Below are 19,257 nucleotides of genomic sequence, written 5' to 3'. Positions count from 1 at the left end.
ATCAAACACTATAGGATTTTTAGCCATATCACATATATTGTGTATTATTATCATATTCTTTAAGTTTGTCAATTTTAAATTCAAGTTATTTATATTTTTACTTATTCATTAATCCTTCAAAAAATTTAGAAGTCCATTAAAAATGAGTCTCCTCAGATTTTAACTAAAGGAGGAAAGAGATGGCTCAGCAGTAAAAGGAGCTGCTTTCAAAACCTATTAGCCAGGGTTTTATTTCCTAGCCACCCATATAAGCTGGATGCAAAAAGTGGTGGTGCATGTATCTGGTAATCCATTTGTAGCAGCAAGAGACCCTGGTGAACCTCCACTCCACATGCATGCAAATAAATAAATATTTTTTGAAAAGAAGTGGAAGGAGGTACAGGAGCAACTTCAGGAAGATACTCCACAAAACAACATTGTTCTGAATATAATGACCTGCTGGAAATTTCATTGTAAAACAGAAAAGCAAGATACGCCTAAGTCTGGAAAAAGAAGAAATGGCCATTTTACAGTCTGGAACATTTTAGGAAAATGTATAAATGATAAGTTGTGTAGCTCCTAGCCCTATTTCTGGAGCACCTTAAGGTGCAGGCATACAGCCCACCATGGCATCTCTGCAGAGCAGTGTGCACAAGGTGAGTTTGCTATGTCAGAGGCAACACCTCTCATCTCCACCAGACACTGGTTCTGCCTCTTTTTCTCCTTAACCACTCTGGTCATTCATGCACAGGCAAGGGAAACGATTGAGGAGCCACTGATGGCTTTGTTGTGTTTGGTTACCATTACAAACATCACATTTTGTATTTAGTGTAAGTAATAAGCTTCAGTGTGGCAAGCCCCATGCTGTGCGAGGTAAATGGTATATTCCCTCCTGATCCCACAAGGGTGCTGTAAACAAAGGAGACTTTGGCTATAAATAGGACCTGGGTCAGGAAATGTTTCATGCCAGTATTAATAATCAATGCACCTCACAGACAGTGTAGAATGGAGATTGGTAATTATCATCCAGCTAGGAAACCAATGAAATAGAGAAGAAATCAAAAACTGACTTTTCTTGCTCTAGGTAGCAGTCGGTGTGACCAGACCAGATGAAAGATTCGTTATTACTTTAATTCCCCTTTTTGTTGATTTAGCTCCTTATTGACACAGGGGCACTGGGGCTTGCTTTGAGAGTGAGCCAGCCTGAGGAGTACAGGAGTTAGCAGACATCTGCAAACTCACCACCGACTGGAGGCAAAGCTGGAAGACAGCAGCCAAAGCCAATCACTACAACCTGTGGCAAGTTCCTGGGCCCTCCATTGCCCTGGAGTGAGCGTCCTCCCCCTCAGTCTGCCTAGACCACTCGTCTGGCTGGCTGGCTGGCTGGCTGGCTGGCTGGCTGCAGCTCTCTCTACACCTGTCCCACATCCGGGTTTTGGCAGAATGAATTGAGGAGACAGCTGTGGTCATTGTAGTTCATCTGTTTGAAGACTGCCCAAATGAAAAACAAACAAACCAACCTGGTGAGTCCCATGTTTCTTTTAAGTGTGCAGAAATGCAGCTGTTAAGTTGTAGGGGAGATCAAAAGGGTACTGTAAATTCGCGACAGCAAAGTGTGCTTCCTGGCTTGATCCTTGCTGGAGATTTATTAACAAACTTTAGGAGGAAGTTGTCGATGAGAATTAGGTCTCTTAAGCTGGTCTGAATTGTGAAAGTTTTCTGAAAAGCACATCAAGTGGCTAGATTGCTGATCCCTGTGGGGAAAGTGACATAGTTGTGAGCCGGGAGGTTGGGTTGTAGTGTCAGGAGACAAATGTATAGTTGAAAAATATTTATTTCATAGACCGAGTGATATAATAGGAGTGTTTGCCTATATGTTGTCAATTCTCGGAGAAGAAAGATATATTGTGAAATGTTCAATTACCTTACTACATTGAGAGAACTATAGTTTAATCTTAGCTCCCAAGTTTGAAGTCATTGTATATGTAAAAAGAATTGGCATATTATATTTAATGTGTATTGTATTGTGAAGAGCTCAGATACCAAGTGATTGAAACAAGCAATATGGATATTATTGTTTCCTATTAATGCATTATCAGTGGGTTGCTACTTTTTAACTTGGAAAAAAATGGAAAACTGTCATTGTGGGTTGCAATAAAGTAAATCATGGTATTTGAATCTTAAAAGTTCTGAACATAAAATCTTAGACATTATAGTATTTAAGTTATATGGGCTAGAAAGATAGCTAAATGGTTAAAGGTGCTTGCTTGAATTAATTGCTAGGATAGTTTATATGTGGTTGACACTTTATTCTTTAAATTTACCATTTTAAAAATAACTTCTTGATTCATTTCCTTTACTCAGCAATAGCAATTTAAAAAACATTATTAGGCTAGAACAAATCAAATAAATGTGTCTTATTATACTTTTTATTATTACTCATATTTGTATATCTAATAAACATGTTTAGTTATTTTGAGAGGTTTTTGTTTTTCTCCAAACTCAGTTTCTTTTAGCTATTTTTTTCTACCTGAAAAATGTATCTAAAACTTTATTTTAACTTTCTACTGTTCTAATTCACAAATTTTATTGAGAACTGTTTAATATCTATTTATTTCATCAAGTTTGAATTTTACTTTGACAGTGCTTAAGGGGCTTAGGAGAGATAAAGTGTGTATGAAAGAAGCTCTTGAATTAAAAATGTATAAAGGTTAAACATCAAACATTCAGGACTCTCATGAGAATAATTCTACATTATAGCTCACTGTGGATATTAATCACTTTCTTCAGTAATTCCTATCTTCTTGGATGCATTTTTCTTTCTGCTGACATGATTTGCATTTTGTTAGCTTCTGAGATGTTGCTTCCATAGAAAGGTAGGTTTGAGAAAAGGATCCCTGAAAAGGTAGGTCTTTCTTTCATGTCCAGACCAGATTACTTACCCACTTCCTTATGTGTTGTTGGTTCAGGTACAAGGCCCTTAAAGTGATCTTGTGAAATTACTTAGATATTGCTTTGGTTGGGTCTCAAATGGAAGGCAATTGAACACACACACTTCCAAGTAAAATTCTATGGTTTTTTTTTTCCTCTGTATTGTGGCAATGAAAGTTTCTTAAGCACAGTGAGCCTCAATAATGCTCCTCAATAATGGGATAATACTAATCGTGCCAAAGCAATCACCTTTTAAACTTGTGTGTTGGATTTCTATAAATAAAAATTTATAGGCAGTCTATATTCATCACAAAACTGCTTTTATTTGCTTCCCACCGAATTTCAAATTAATTCACAAACACTTTTACTTGGTGATGGGCATGTAAGTCTGATTGTTGGAAAGGACTGGTTGTCCATTTTCTGTCTTCTATATAAAATACACCTCATTTTATTATTTTGGTGTGATTTTAGGTTTTCATTTAAAAAACATTCAATTTCTAAAATAAATACTTTAATATTTGTAAGTTGATTGTACTTAGCATTTGAGTGGGGTTGGTGTTTCACATGTTATGTGGGTGTTTAAAACTTTATTAAGCAGTTTCTTTGAAGTTCACAGCAAAATGCATGCTATTTTTGGAAAATAAACAGGAATTATGCTCATTAGAGATAAATTAGAAGATATAGAAAAGCACAGAATTTGTTATAGCCAATACTCAGTCTCAACAGGCAAAGAAAACAGTATCATGATGTATTTATTACTATGAACTACATGCATTTTGCTCACAGTACAATCCTATGGTGCACAAACTATATTCTGCTTTATGTCTTAAACATTATCTATTCTCAAGTACTTTGTTATTTTCAATAACTACATAATATTGTATTAGATGGAAAAACCATAATCCATTTAAATATTCCCACATTGGTATTTAAAAGTTCATCTTACATAAAGTGGCACTGGAGGCTGTGCTTGGTACAATGTGCTTCAGGTAATGAAAGTTCTGGGCAATCCCTACTCCCTCAAGCTGAATGTATGCACTTTCTGAGAATGGAGTTCCTCATTATGAAATTGTGAGAAAGTGATATGTACACTTTTACTTTAATGATAAGCATTGTAAGCATCCTTTATTATGGTTGATGTTAACTGAGTTCTACAGGGAGTCATTTAAAAGAACTTAATAAGGCATTAATGCATCAAGAAAACACCTTTTAAAGATTCTCCTTTGGAAATCATTTAGTGCAGTTTTCTCTCTGAAATGTATCCTTATATTTTCACATTTGTAAATAGTAATTTCTGACTTGATTAAAATTCTTGGGGTACTTTTAAGCCAACTATTTTTAATATAATGTTAGAAGTGTTATCTAAAGACTTTGGTTTTAATGGTTTATAGGATCAGCAGGGGGTGATGGATTGTTTTCAAAACTAATTATCATCTACTAGTTCAAAATAGCATCTAGCAGTCCCCAACTTAAGGGTTCCCACATTACAAAGGAGAGAATTTTTAAAAACCAACATGCAATGTCTCCAAAGACCAACGCTGGCAGTAAATCAGTCTTTTGCCTGAATCTGGGAGAACCTTCATAGCACATATCACTAACTTTAGGTTCCATCTGATCACAAGAGGAGAGATCCAGTCCACACATTTCCTCAGGTCTAGCTAAGTCACAAGCTTGCACACTGCATTGGAAAGGGAACTAGATTGCCCCCCTTTCACCTGGGGTTGCTTTGGAGGCCCAAGTACTGTTTGTCTTGCTGCTCCTAGACAACAGCATTCCTCTTTCCAAAGTTGTCAGAGGTGGCAGACCACACAGGCAGCTATGGAGGAGGATAGGTGAACAATGGCAAAGGCTCCCCCAGCCTTTGGTGACCCAGGGACAGGAAAAACCTAGCCGCAGTGCTCACAGGGTCTAGGGGTTTGAGATCATCCACCTGTTCAGCCCAAGCAACTTTAGCCAGTGGTGGCCTGATCCTGCTGGGACCCACACATGCAGAGCTGATGTTGAGTGGGTATGTGGTATGTCCACATGGCTCACACAGAGCCTCTTACATTTCCCAGTGGCTGCCTTGTCTCTACAGCATGAGAAACCCAGACAGGGTGGGTAGGAGGAATACTCCTTGAGGCCAGCACAATCATGGTGTAAATACTGCTCACTCTAACCAGTGACACCAGAGTTGTATGAATCACCTGGCAGATTTGAGAAAGGGTTGTGATCAGCACCCAGTGGGATCAACAGTGAGGCTAAGGGACCCTCAGGACCTTTTATCTGATGGCCAACACCTGGCTGTCTATTACCAATTCATTTCAGGGGCAGGTGCACTTAAAAACTATTGGAAGGAAGATGATCTGGCCATCCTCTGGATGGTGATGTTAAGGGATTACAAGTGATTTTAATTGTCCTTGCTTTTAATTTAAAAACATAGGTAACATTTTAGGAGTCAAGTGAAAGTTATCCTTAACTAGGAAACAGAAAACAGCTAAGATAAATTTTAGATTTGTTGTGCACTGGTCATGTTGCTGGGATCTTCCTGTCTTCTCTTCTTACCTTTTTGAACTTGGTGAGGTTGGCTAATGAGAGACTCTCACAGTTTCAGTTTCCCTCTGAGTTGAGCAGAGGCAGTCACCTTTTTTCTGGCTTGGGTCACTGAGGTACAGCGGTGAGGCCAGCAGGATTGCTTGGTCATTCAGATTTCCTCCCTACCCAGAACAGCAACACCAGACGCCACACCTGAAACAACTCTCCTCATCTCAGCAATGTCCTCTCTGCTCTGGTCAGGGTGTCAGGGTGTGCTGGGCAACCAGGGTTATGTGATCTGGGGGCCAGAGCCAATGAATGTTTTTAATAGTGTTTTCAAGATGTAACACACCCAGGGAGATTTGTTCCAGATGGATGCAGCATGAAATGAAAAATAAAATAAACCCCCTCCAAGCACAATATTGTTCTAAATATTTCTTTGAGGCATCAGCAGGTTTTAAATCACTGGAAGATGTGCTAAAGGCATTCTCTCTACAAGTCTGCAGCATTGTGCCTTTCCTTGCTATTTGAAATACATTTTAGGGCTGTGTGTGTGTGTGTGTGTGTGTGTGTGTGTGTGTGTGTGTGTGTAACTTTGCTCTCTGCTTGTCATTAGCAACCTCACCCATTATATTAAAAATGCTATCACAAAAAGGAACATGGCAAGTCATGATGTGAATGACAGTTACTCTTAAGTGTTTTATAACATCCGGTGTTCTCAGAGTCCATTTCTATGTTTATATATATGCTTTGAAAGGGCAAAAGCAATATAAAGGCTTAGTTCAGAAAACACCAAGTGTGAAATGTATATGTAGCAGAGCAAACAATTAAATGGTGACTAATGAAACACATCAGCTTCATAATATTAAATATTAAATCAGGGGGTTTAATTTTGTGACAGTTTCTGAAAGTAATTAGAATTTTTTTGTTTAATACATATCTTACAAAGTAGAATCAAACAGTAACTTATATGGCCCTTCCATCTCTAAAAAGGTTAATTTTGGAGCAACAGAGGATATTTTTGCAAGTAAATAACTGGGGTCAGTAAAGATAAACAGGGAACTTGCACTTTGACTGGTTTTGTCTTTGAACTCTCGATTTTATAACTGGTTCTACAACACACAGTCAGGCACGGATTTTCATGTACTCCTGGCTGCTCCATGCCTACCGTTATTCTGGCTTGTGGTATTGGTGTTGGGGCATCCAGAACACTTTACTTGTTAAATCCTAGGGTTTTAATTTATTTTGATCTTGAATTAATTTAAATTTTGAGCTTAAGTAGTTCCTTGGAAACATTTTATAAATCTATAAAATCTCTATTAGAGTTTAGAAGAAAAAAGTAATGCATCACAATTAGAGACTAAGTGTTTGAGGAAGAAAACTGCTCATCAAATGAATTTCATGTTCATTCCCCTGGAACAACATAGACTAGTTGTGTTGAACATGGGCTAGAAGATATGATCTGTGCTCTGGTCAGCTCATGGGAAGTACCACACCCCTATATAAGGTGAAATTTAAACACATGCAAGCAGGTGCACACTAGTAAAACTTGGTAATTGATGACAGGGCACTTCATTATTACAGGCCACTTTCAGGCAAGCAGTGAAGCTGTATGCATGGCAGTCTTCTTGCTAGAGACTCCATACTCTAATGAAAGAAATATAAAGCCATTTCAAATGTTTAGGCTCTGCCCACTGTCTTTGAAGCTTTATTCCCAACTGAGAATTTTATATAAAGACAACATATGCACAGCAAAGAGCACAAGCACCTTTGGCTGACCACCATAACTCTCTGAGCATGGAGAGCAGTTGGCTTGCTTGCTGCAAAATACTCACAGAGGGAGGAAAATGTGTTGACAATGGCCCAGAGTAAGTGCGAAAGCCAGAGGTCTGCAGCCTGGTGCTCACCCCAGCGGTGGTGATGACCGTATTCCTTTTCACATTCCCAAGGTTTTTGGGGGTGCTCTTTCCTCACCTGGAATTCTCAATACATCTCAGAAAGCAACACTTGTAGATGGGCAGTGATCCAATCAGTTACATGAAAGAGAAGATTCCGGAAGCCAATAAAAGGATCTGTTTTATGTTGCTTAGATTTGGGTGTTGTTACTAAAATAGCGGTTTAGTTTGGTTTTAGTACAGGAAAACAAGATGCAAGCCAAGGGTATCTTTTTTTTTTTTTAATTAAGTCTTCAAAGGGCTAGAGGAAACTCTTGGTTTACATTCCTGAGAGGATTTGAACTGTGTTAAAAACCCCATATTATATATAGATTTGTGTTGGAATTTTGAGGATATGCCTATTTTCTCATTGCTGTGTCAATGTTGGCCCCTTGGCCACAGTAGGGGTAAGTCAAGATTCACCAATAAAATTCTTTGCAGACAGGAGGAGACCTTGCCTGTTCTAATTGACAATTTGGGAATATAGTGCAATGCTGAAGAAATGCTAATATTTCACAGGCAAACTGTTTTCTGATTTGATCTGCTGACATTTCAGGGCATACCCCTTTTGGCCTTGTTAATTTACAGCAGAATGCCTTGTGTGGGCAGAGCATAGTCTGCTGAGTGCTGGCTACTCTTGTCTCCACGTCCACTTTGTACTATTGACTGTTTGTCACTCATGACTTTCCCCTCTGCAGAATTTACAGCAAATAAGAAAGCTGGAGTTCACTATGATATTGAAACACAATTCTTCTTCTTCTCTCTCTCTCTCTTTTTTTTTGGTAAAGTGGCTATTTGGGATGATTTTAATTTGCTATTTATGTAGGCCTCCTCTTGCTCAGTTCATTTTGCAGCTCATCAGTGTCTATTAAGGTGGGAGTTACAATCCTACTGCAGAGAGGGGAAGGTCCTAGATCTGTCTTCTCAGCTGGTATCCTCTGTCATTGTTTGAGTCATGTCAGGAGCAGTACTTTCTGTTTCATGTGCCATGTACATCTCTGTCTCACCCCTACATATACATAAATATGCATACAAACACATACACTTCCTTCCCTCCACAATTTTGACCAGAATTTTCATGTGAAAGAAATTAACCTAGGTCACTAATATTGAATTGCCTAGGAATATTTTTTTACCCAGTTCCACTACAGGCTAATACAGAGTTGACATGCTGTAAATCTATCTGATATTGTTGAATTCTCCTAAATGTCAGTATAATAGATATTTTCAGTGTTTTAAGATAAAATCTCAGTTCTTCAATACTATTGTCATTCATTGTCACTACTATCATCATTAGAGATGCCATTATTAGTGTTTATTACTTTCGTAGTACTAGAGATTGAACTCAGAACCTAATGAATGCTAGATAAATTCTCCATTTGTGACTAGAGAGTTTGAGCCCAGCAATGGCAACTAAAACCTTTTGCTTTTCAACTATATTAGAAGTTAGGAAGGGTTTTTCACACTATGGGGGATATTTTGATGCAGAACTCATGATTTATACCAAATAAATATGTATATGTAAATGAATCAATGATAAAATGAAATTATATAAAAGTTAATTATTTGTGTCAGGCTTGAGGTTTTTCAACTTAAGCTTTGATCCCTTAAGTACTGGTCTAAGGCACTCATTTATGGCTGCTAACGTGCTGTGCAGTCTCATTGGCTTCAAACTTGGGGTCCTCATCCTTCACCTGAGTGCTGGGATTACAAGCTTGTATCACCATTCTTCCTCAAAGATTCTTCATAAGCCAACTCGGAGGTTAAGTGCATGTTCATCCAGAAGGTAAACATAGCTTGCATATACCATCATTGATATGCTACTGAAGACAATAAGATAAAGAATTTCTCAAAGAAGAAACACAAATCTGTCATAAATAAGACACAAGTAGTCTTGAGACTAAAAAAAAACCTTATTATTAAATTTAGCCATAGAACTTCAGGCCCATGTTTATGGAGGCCATGAGTGGCCTATGAGGGGAACTTCATCTAATAAGATTCTAAGAGGACAGACAGCAATGTCTTCGTGATCTACTTATAGCCCCACAGTTACAATACGACATAGGAAATGCCATTTCAGACACACAAATAGTGGCACAAGAGAAGGAAGGGCAGGTTCTTGACTGAGGAGGTTCTGGAGATATGTCAGAACTGAAGACCTTGATCAGCTTGCTGTTGGGCATCCAGGGAATGCCAGCCCAACTTCATCATTTGATTCTTGTGATGCCTGGTCAAAGGACCGGGTATGCTTTAGGTGTTTCTTTCTTTTGGACTGAATTTACCTTTCATCTGAGGGTTTGTACAGTTTTGCTCTCTGTGTTCGGTCTGCGAATACTGTAGAAGGAGCAGTGAGATAAGTCTGGGATTTGTATCAGACCCTCTAATTACTCTATCCACCACTTTCTGTTTACGTTAGAGATTCATGGCCTTTAAGCAAATAACTTTGAAAATGGTGTTAAATGATGTTGTCAAGGCTTTTAAGAACAGAAAGGAATGTGACAAAAGCAACTAAAAGGTAATTTAAGTTTACAAAAATGAGTACAGAATGGTTATGCCTGCCAATGATATTGCGTTCCTTTTTGTAGGAGGAAGCTGTGGTTGTATGGGTGGTGACTGATTGGGTCCTACTTCATTATTTCCCTCTACAGTCATTTCTTCTCTGTAACTAGAAACAGTAATTCACAGTCCGAGGAGGGGTTAAGAAACATGACTGTTTAAGTGAGTGGTGCAAGTGAGGAGTTTAGATTTGTCTGCTGATTGACAGCTGGTTGAGAACGGAAGCAGCTGATAGCCCAGTGCTCTTGAACCACATGGGAAGTTGCTGGCACACCTGGGGGAGATTATTCCCCATAACTGAAGAAAGTTTGGGGTGAGTGGTCACAGGGAACTTATGAATTTAGTGAAAAACACATTTAACTTCCTTAAAATTTGCCCCACTAAATGAATAGTTTTACTTTAACTTGTCAAATTTTACCCTTTAGTAGTTGAAGACCTGTACAATTATGAGGTACATCCATCTACAATTGCCCACATTTGTGATATACTATTTAGGATATAATTTGAATTATGTGACCAAGAGTGCCTCATTACTGAATTTTGGTTTATATCTTTCTGCTATCTATCCATCTATCTCTCTATCTATCCATCTATCATTTACCTATCTATCACCTATCTTCCTATCATCTATCTCATCTGTCAACTGTCATTTATCTGTCATCTATCTTCTGGGGAGGAGGTTGCTGGAGATTGTACCCAGGGCCTCATGCATTCTAAGTACATGTTTTACTTTGAGTTATACCCACAGACTAATGTTATTATATTAAAATTGTAAATATAAATTGGTTAACACTTTAAGAAAACAAACAGCACAGTGAGGAAGTGAACAGGAAATGCCACAGTGTTACTTTAACTTAAAGATTCTATATGAGGCTTATGATTAAAAATGCCATGGTGCCCGTGGAAAGCAGGAACTAGTACATAACTATTTAATGCACAAAATTTCTTCACCACCAAAGAAAGCTGTCATATTTGACATGAAGCATTGAATACCAAGAAAACATTGAATGTTTCTCCTGAAAGTCTGGTGAGTAGAAACATCGTGGAAGTGTTGCATATGACATTTATTCATCTCTTCACAAGAAAAAGAGACTTATGATCATGAGTCTGTCAGTCACTGGGATAAGGATTTCTATATTTGTCAATGATATGCACTACATACAACCACAAGAAGCAGCCTGGCATTCTCAGAGTATAAAAAGAGCTGATACTCCAGCAAGAGAGTGGCTTGCATGCTTAAACTCAACATGTCCTTGCTTGGCCTCTGGAGCTGTTCAGCTTCCAGTATGTGTCTCCCATATAAATTATTTTAAGTTATTTTTATCATGAGGAATGACATTTCTAATCAAGTATATATACCATCAGAATTGATAAATTGTTGCTTTGGCATTATGTGTAGAGAAACTGAATTTTCTATAATTGACTTCAAGATAGTATAGAAGCAAAGTATAGCCTCATTAATGGGTCCATGCAAAAATCAAGACCTTTAGTCAGTAAGCCATGGAAACCATGCAATCTGATTGTCTTTCTGGCTGATCTCATTATGAGAATTCCTTTATGAACTGAGTGAGCTAGGAGGTATCGTGTAGAAAGTTCTCTTTGGAGGAACAAGCCAACTGTTGTCATGCTAAATTTTTAAGCTGTGAGTGACTGAGAGTAATAAGGTAGACTACTGGTTTTTGGAATGCTTTTGCTTGTGTTCCAGGTACAGCCAATCTCTCCCCCTGTTTCCACAGAAGAATCTCCTCACAGAAGCTCACTGCACCAGGTGTGCCTAGTGATATTGTGGGGAGAGTCTCTAAATTTATTTATGTATCTGAGAACCTAAACATCAGAAAGTTCTTTGTGATGTATTATAAAATAAGCTGAATGTTATTCAATATGCATTTGGAACTCAACCACATATGATTCCTTATTAGATTCTTTTCTAACAAAATGGTACCATTACCAAAGGTTAAAGAAAATCTATAGAGAATTGAGTTTGTATTTTGTTTGGACATTGACTCATAGTTTCTCTTTGAAAATTGGCAGGGGGGGAGGCTATTTTGTTTGAAAACTATCCTATCTCATTTTGTGAATAACAGTAATTTTGATTACAGTTTGAAAAAAAAAATCTATTCCAGGGCTGGAGAGATGGCTTAGCAGTTAAGGCACTTGCCTGCTAAGCTTAAGGACTCATGTTTGACTCTCCAGGTCCCACAGAAGCCAGATGCACTGTGATACAAGAGTGCAAAGTCGCATATATGCACCAGAGGGTGCACACATCTGGGGTTCAATTGCAGTGACTGTAGACACTGATGCAACAATCTCTTTCTCTCTCTCACTCTCACATAAAAAAGGCAGTCTGTTGGGCTTGCCTCAAAAACAAAACAAAACAAGACCTATTTTAAAATACAATCTCTACCCTGGGAGTGTATGAGAGAAGGAAGCATTGAGAATTCTTCCAGTTTTAAAAAGCTTTTCAGGTGATTCCAAACAAAGTCAAGCCTTGAAAATCATGTAGGAAAGCCATGCAGAGACTCTGAGGGGGATCAGCTACCCCTTGTCTGTGGACAGATAGGTCTGTCATTACTGCTCATGGGTGTGCTGTGGGTGATTTTAGCACCATGCCCAGCCAGTGAACTACTAGACTGTTCATGCAAAGATTTGCACATTCAGCTACTATATCCCACAAATACCCTCCCAAGATATGTTCATTATTATCCTGTAGTCCTCCAATGTGCCTTGATTTTTTTAAAAGCCTGGTTAAAATTCACTTGCCACTGGGTAAGTTGTATCATTCAAAATCTGGCCATAGACAATAAAGCCACATACACCTGGTTAAAATTTGAATTCTAGTATTGATTTTTAATACCTGACTTTTTCCTTATTCATGGAGAGTTAAGTAAATCACACTTATAAACAATACTGGTTCCATCTTATCATACCTTATAGTCATATTTCCTTTCTATGTAACATTAATAAGAACTAGGAGATAAGATGATTATATTGCAAATGTGTTTGCTTTATGACTTTGTGATCCAGCCTCCAGCTAGTGTGTGTGTGTGTGTGTGTGTGTGTGTGTGTGTGTGTGTGTGCATTTGTATGCACATATACAAATAATTAGGGATAAAGAACTTATTTATTTGTCATTCCTGATTATCTTTTTATTGAATTCAACCTCAGTCTTATATATACACAGTCTTTATAATGATATCCATAGAATTTGTATATGTTTATTTTTATTTTTTATTTTAGAGAGAGCAAGACACACAGAGACAGACAGAGAGAGAATTGGTGCATCAGGTCCTCCTGAAATTGAACCTGAGATGCTTGTGCCACCTAATGGGCATATGCCACCTTGTGCTTGCCTCACCTTTGTGCATCTGGCTTACATGGGATCTGGAGAGTCAAACATGGGTCCTTAGGCTTTGTAGGCAAGAGCCTTAACTGCTAAGCCATCTCTCCAGTCCTATGTATAAATATTGGCAGGCTATCCATTCCTTATTTCAAAGTTCTATAACTATATGATGTAAATATTGAAATAAAATCACAAGGAATTCAGTCTTGTGTAGTTCAATTAGTAAGTTATGTGGAGCTAAATTAAAGGCATTTGAAATACAATGTTTTGAAATACTTGTTTCATCCAACGTAGAATTAGCATTTTCCACCCACATAAAGGCATAATGGTGTTTTTTGTAAAACACATTTTCATTAATAACCAGAGGTCTTATAATTGCATAGATTCATGCACAAAATCAGAGTATGCCAAGAATGATCAGAAGACAATTTTCACTCATTACTTCTTTCTGATGTAAAATCAGTTACTGGGTCATTTTTCTTTGAGAGTAAATATAGCTTTGATTATATCTAGGGACTCATCTTATGGTCCTGTAAGCTTTCCTCCCCAGGATGGAAAGAGCAGACAGCAGATGGATGGGAGAAGGTGTTATAATATTACAATGCAGTCTTGCAAATAGGTGTGAAGAATCACCTTCCTAAACTTTCACAGGCTGCTGCTTCTGGTGCCTGCACCTGTGTGGCTGCTGAGAAATTTTTAACAATGTAATGAACATTCCTTCTTTGGAGGCTGTCTTTGTATCTCTCATGCTTCAATTCTCCTTCCATAATGCTTCATCTGGGGGCCTGCCTGTGAGGCTGGGGAGTCACAAAGGCTACTTAACCAAGTTGAGGCACAGAGGAGGAATGAGGGTTTTTGTAAAGACTATGGCTATTCTCTGTATGTTTTAGGCTAAAGGCAAGAGGTTAAAATGTATCAAGGAGGAAAGTCAAGAGCGCAAACCATACACCCAACAATCAATTTCTTGAGGTTACAAACATTTGAATGATAAATGAGTCCTCTTCTCTGGTCCGGAGACAATGACAGATTTTCATATGCAAAAATCTCCTACTTAGGCTGCTTGACACATTTTCTGACCCATGCTAGCTTCAACTAGGTAAGTTAGGCTATATTTATTTTAAATGGCAAAATTATTTATGTAAGGAGATACATTCATTATTTAGAGTATTTTTGAATTTTTTTTACAGTCCTTACAATATCAGCTTGAAAGAAAAGTAAATGGAGCCAGGCATGGTGGCTCACCCCTTTAATCCCAGCACTCGGGAGGCAGATGTGGGAGGATTGCCGTGAGTTCGAGGCCACCCTGAGACTCCATAGTGAATTCCAGGTCAGCCTGGGCTACAGTGAGACCCTACCTCGAAAAACCAAAAAAAAAAAAAAAAAAAAAAAAAGAAAAGAAAAGTAAATGGAAACTGAAATATTCTTCCTGAGAGTTAGTGTGAAATGAGAATAACAGTACTGGTTTGAGGAAGGTGTGAGTCTCATGGCCTTTACCCACATCATGCAAGCTTGATGTGTTTTGTACTATACAACTCTGTGTGTGTGGGATCACCATTATAAATGTGAATGGTATTCTGTGTGTAGTGTGAACTTGCACATTTATACTTGGTGGCTCAGCATACATGACCTGCTCTTCCTATAGGATACCTGAAGGTTATGAACTATTGGGTATTTTAATAATCTGCTTGAGGTGCTTTTTGTTATTCAGTTTCCAGTCGCAGGAGTATGTGCAGTTGCTGTTAGGGGAAGAGTAACTAGTTAGCCATTTCCAGCATGTCATTATTTTATCCTTGTTAGGCTGCGTTGGATTATCACAGAAGTTTTAGGGAGAACCAGTTGGTGACATTCTCCCTCACATGCATTCACTCCTTTGCTTGTTTCTTCCAGTGTTTTGGTCCCACTAAAGAAAAGTCTCAATAATGCAATTCACCCACCTGAAGTATACATTTCAGAATATCCATTTGAAGGTTCCATTACTCAGAGCAGTTCGTCTTCAAATTGCCTTCTGTGAGGGATAACAGGGAGTATGTAAATAATACAAATTTCTAGTTTCATTTTAAAAAAGAAATCTAAGGTAGAGCCTGGAGACTTTTAGGGCCTCCTGTGTGGCATCATATTTCCTATGATGAGGAATTCTCTCTTGAGACAACTATTCTCCCCTAGTTCCTCTCACTTGCCTCTGCAACGCTGAAGTCTGTAACTGAAGTAAGTGCTAGCCAGGTTAATGTGTCTTCACATCTGCACGTACTGGGAAGGCCTTCATAATGGGTTTTGCAATTTACTCCGTTGTATCATGGTTTTTAATTGCTCCTATTTGAACTACAGCTTTTCCAAAGCACAGAGCCATAGTCCAGCTCACAAAGTGCTCACTGACCAATGGGTGCCTGCATCACGTTTCAAAATGCTCTTTCCAATGAAGGCAGGAGGAGTTCGGTGCAAGGTTAAGAAAGCTCCCTGGGGTTTTGCCACCCTGCTCGTGCCAGCTGTGGTTCCTGGATGCCCTGCTGCCCCTGTACGTTGGTGTCCCAGGGGCGTCCAGGCAACTGCGGAGCAGGGTCTTGAGTGGCCGTCAGTGCCACGGGAAGAAACACCCGGGAGACAGCTTCAGAGAACAGCTCGTTTATTTGCCAAGGGACTGGGTTAAGAAGCGTTTGTGAAAGAGCGGGAAGAGGTAAGGGTAGGTACGGGTCACAAGGGGCCTGGTTAGTTCGAAGGTCCTGCTGATGCCTAATTAGCACGTAGTGACTTCATGGTTGAGCCGGAAAGGGTCGCAAGGTCTAAGCAGTGGCAGGAAAAACCGTATGGGGTACGGGTAACAGGGGGATTGGCTGTGTGAAGGCTGCTGGCTGTTACCTCATTAACACACAGGGACTTGGGCTGGAGAGATGGCTTAGCGGTTAAGCGCTTGCCTGTGAAGCCTAAGGACCCCGGTTCGAGGCTCGGTTCCCTAGGTCCCACGTTAGCCAGATGCACAAGGGGGCGCACGCGTCTGGAGTTCCTTTGCAGAGGCTGGAAGCCCTGGCGCGCCCATTCTCTCTCTCTCCCTCTATCTGTCTTTCTCTCTGTGTCTGTTGCTCTCAAATAAATAAATAAAAAATATTAAAACAACAACAACAACAAAAAAAAAACATACAGGGACTTGCCTGGCAAGTGTCAAGAGGTCACAGGCTCTGGGGAAAGTGGAGCCTAAGTCTAATCAGAATGCCCAGGTGTCCCGGGCTGGGGGAGGGAGCGGCCTCACTCCTGCCCGCCTCGGGACCCAACTTGTCCGGGTCTAGGCCAGCTGCGACCTCCTGCGGCCCCGGGCCCTTAGCGGTGCCCATTCTTCAAAGGCAGGGAGCATGCTCTTTCCAGTGAAGGCAGAAGAAGTTAGGTGTAAGGTTAAGAAAGCTCCCCGCGGTTCGGCCACCCTGCTCAGGCAGCAGGGTACTTGGCTGCACAAGTGTCATGAAAGCCGTATGAAACACGCATGAGCGAGCATGGCTGTGTTCAAGTTACTGATGAGGGAGCCTGCCAGCCTGGGAGCCAACTGGTCCTCCCAAAGCCACAGGACCAGCCAGGGGCCTGGTCAGAACGTAGTTCAGTTAGAGCATATTTCCCCCTTCCTTCCCCTCCCTCCCAGCCGCTCTCCCTTCCCCCACCTCCTTCATCTTATTCCTTTGTCCTTCTTTTTCTCGCCTCATCCCCTTCTGTTCTCTCCTGCTCTCTGTTGTTCTGTTCAGTTATTTCCCCTTTCTTTCCCTTTCTTTTGCTCTCCCTTCCCTTCTCTTCTGTTTTCCTTCTCCCCACCTTCTCTCTCCCACTCTCTCCTTCCTTCCTTCTTTCCTTGAAGGACATATGTAGTCAGTGTAGGCAGCACTGACTGATGAATTAATGACATTTGCGATCCTTGTGTTCTGGCAAGTGCCTCTGGGTATTATTTCATCTCAGAGAGGATAGCAGGTAAATTTTCCGAGTTTCCTTCCTGGTGACTGTGGTATCTGCTTAGGCTACTGTTGTGCCATCTATGTAAGTATAGACCCTATATAGGGAAACTTCAGAGCAAAAATTCTGGTCAAGTAAATCCATGCTTTGAGGCAGCAGTCTTAGGGTCACACAAGCTGTTGAAATAGATGAACATGTCTCATTGCCTTGACATTAATATGCTCTTTCCCCTAAAACTGATGGTCTGAGGTCTACTCTTTCCCTCTTGCCTCTATGATCACCCTTTTCTCAAGTGACTTTTCCCCCCCAACATATTTGTAGCACTGTGAGAATGAATGAGGACACTGTTCAGAACTGTGTCAGGCCATTAAGTGTGAACCAAGACCATTACAACTCAATGAATAATTTATCTGTCACACTTCTACTTGACCAAAGGAGGGCAAACCTCATCTACTTCTTAAATTTTACCATGACAAATGGCCCTAGGTTGGTTAAGCTTTTGAATGTCAGACAAAGGGACAATTGAAATACATCACTCCTCAAGGAATAACTAGTAATCTTAAATCAAAGAAGGTTTCAGCAAGAAATGATGATGTGACAACACTATGTCAACCATACAGTGTGCCCCTGGTGACACCTCGAGGCTTTTCTCTCCATTTCAGTCTTGGAATTGGAACTCAGAAGTGAGATGGTTGTCACAGGGATTTGTATTAACACATTTATTTAAAATGAAAAATGAAACCAGACTTTGGGGACAAAGTATAAATCTGATTTTGTTTATGGGCTTGACAAGTACAATGTTATAAATCAGGTTACATGACAGCAATCTCCTCTAAGTCACTGAAGTGAAATCTTTAGCTCTGGCATTGACACAACATGTTTTGAAGACCATAACAAATTTAAATGACACCTGTGGCAACTATTAAACACAGTAGGATCTTAAATGGGAACCGTATGTGAGTGGTACAGTGTTTTGCAGTTGTTTCAGCAAAAAATTCTTTGGAGATCTTTTGAAACCCTTGCGCATTGGCCCAGTCAAGGTTCCTCCCCTCTCTCAGGCCTCAAGCCTCATTATCAGGTCCTACACATTTCCACTTCCGCTCCTGTTTCTCACATGTGCATCTACTGTGAGCTTGATATCTCTTCAAATGGGTGGACATTTTGCTGGAGAAATAACTAAAGGAGGACTCTTCCATGCTGCCCAGTTGGGCCAGCCCAATGTTGTGGCCCAGACAATTTGTGACAGGGTTTGTTAAGGTTTGATGATGCTGGAAAACTTGTTAAAGTCAATGTGTTCTAAAACATGTATGCTTTTTAGGGGTAATATTTGGCAACCATGAGGTTAAGTTTCTATTCACAGAATGTCAGAACATATACCCTAGTCAATTGTTTTTGATCCATGTAGAACTTGACTAGAGTGGTGTTTTTTAATTCTTTGAAATCTTACACATAGCTGACCACTATTTTTCCTTATTTTTTTCATCAATGAATCCTAACATGATGATAGACATAGAAACAAGGAGGCAGTTGAAAAAGTACCTGGAGGAAGTCTTACTGGTTAATTCACAAGGGTTGGGTGGCAACTGTGGGAGGCTTCTGAGAGAGTGATAAAGTCACAGTTATGGAGGAAAGAAAGTGAGGCCAAGAACAACTCTTTTCTCTTTTTTTGTAAAGCTTTAACCCAAACTTGCTAAAATGTGACTCAAGAGTGTTTCCCAGCTCTGGTGCCTGAAGATGATGTTTTCTTTGAATTGGCCTCTGCAAAGGATGGTCGCAAACAGAGGGTCACACAAAAATAGACACAGGCTTACCTATGGGAAAACAGGAGTTCTTAAACTACTCAGTCTACATCTCTGGATGGTTCTGAAAAATAATATGAACAGCTCGGCAATAGTAATTGCAGCAGACAGCTTCAGGTCATTGGGATGAACTTCCAAACCAGTTAAAGTTTATAGGATGCATGGAATTTATTTGAAGCTTACAGATGCAGGGGAAGTTCCATAATGGCAGAAGAAGCTGGCCCCCTTTTGCAGCTCCTGTCAGAGGGAGAAAAGCAACCACCACTTGTACAGGCAAGCT

The 19,257-nt window shown here is 39.8% G+C and overlaps 1 protein-coding gene across 1 annotated transcript in view; it reads left to right on the top strand.

The window, feature by feature from the left end:
- Positions 1-1,315: 1,315 nt before the first annotated feature.
- Positions 1,316-19,257, top strand: part of Trpm3 (transient receptor potential cation channel subfamily M member 3) — a 980,795-nt gene continuing 962,853 nt past the window's right edge. Inside the window, exon 1 of the mRNA XM_045151751.1 lies at positions 1,316-1,502. Coding sequence (XP_045007686.1) covers positions 1,479-1,502 — 24 coding nt within the window. The 5' untranslated portion in view covers positions 1,316-1,478. The remainder of the gene's footprint in view (positions 1,503-19,257) is intronic.

This window comes from Jaculus jaculus, chromosome 1 (genome assembly GCF_020740685.1).
Source record: "Jaculus jaculus isolate mJacJac1 chromosome 1, mJacJac1.mat.Y.cur, whole genome shotgun sequence".
Classification (NCBI taxonomy): domain Eukaryota; kingdom Metazoa; phylum Chordata; class Mammalia; order Rodentia; family Dipodidae; genus Jaculus; species Jaculus jaculus.
The sequence above is the reverse complement of the archived record's forward strand: the minus strand, read 5'-3'. Positions and strand labels throughout refer to the sequence as shown.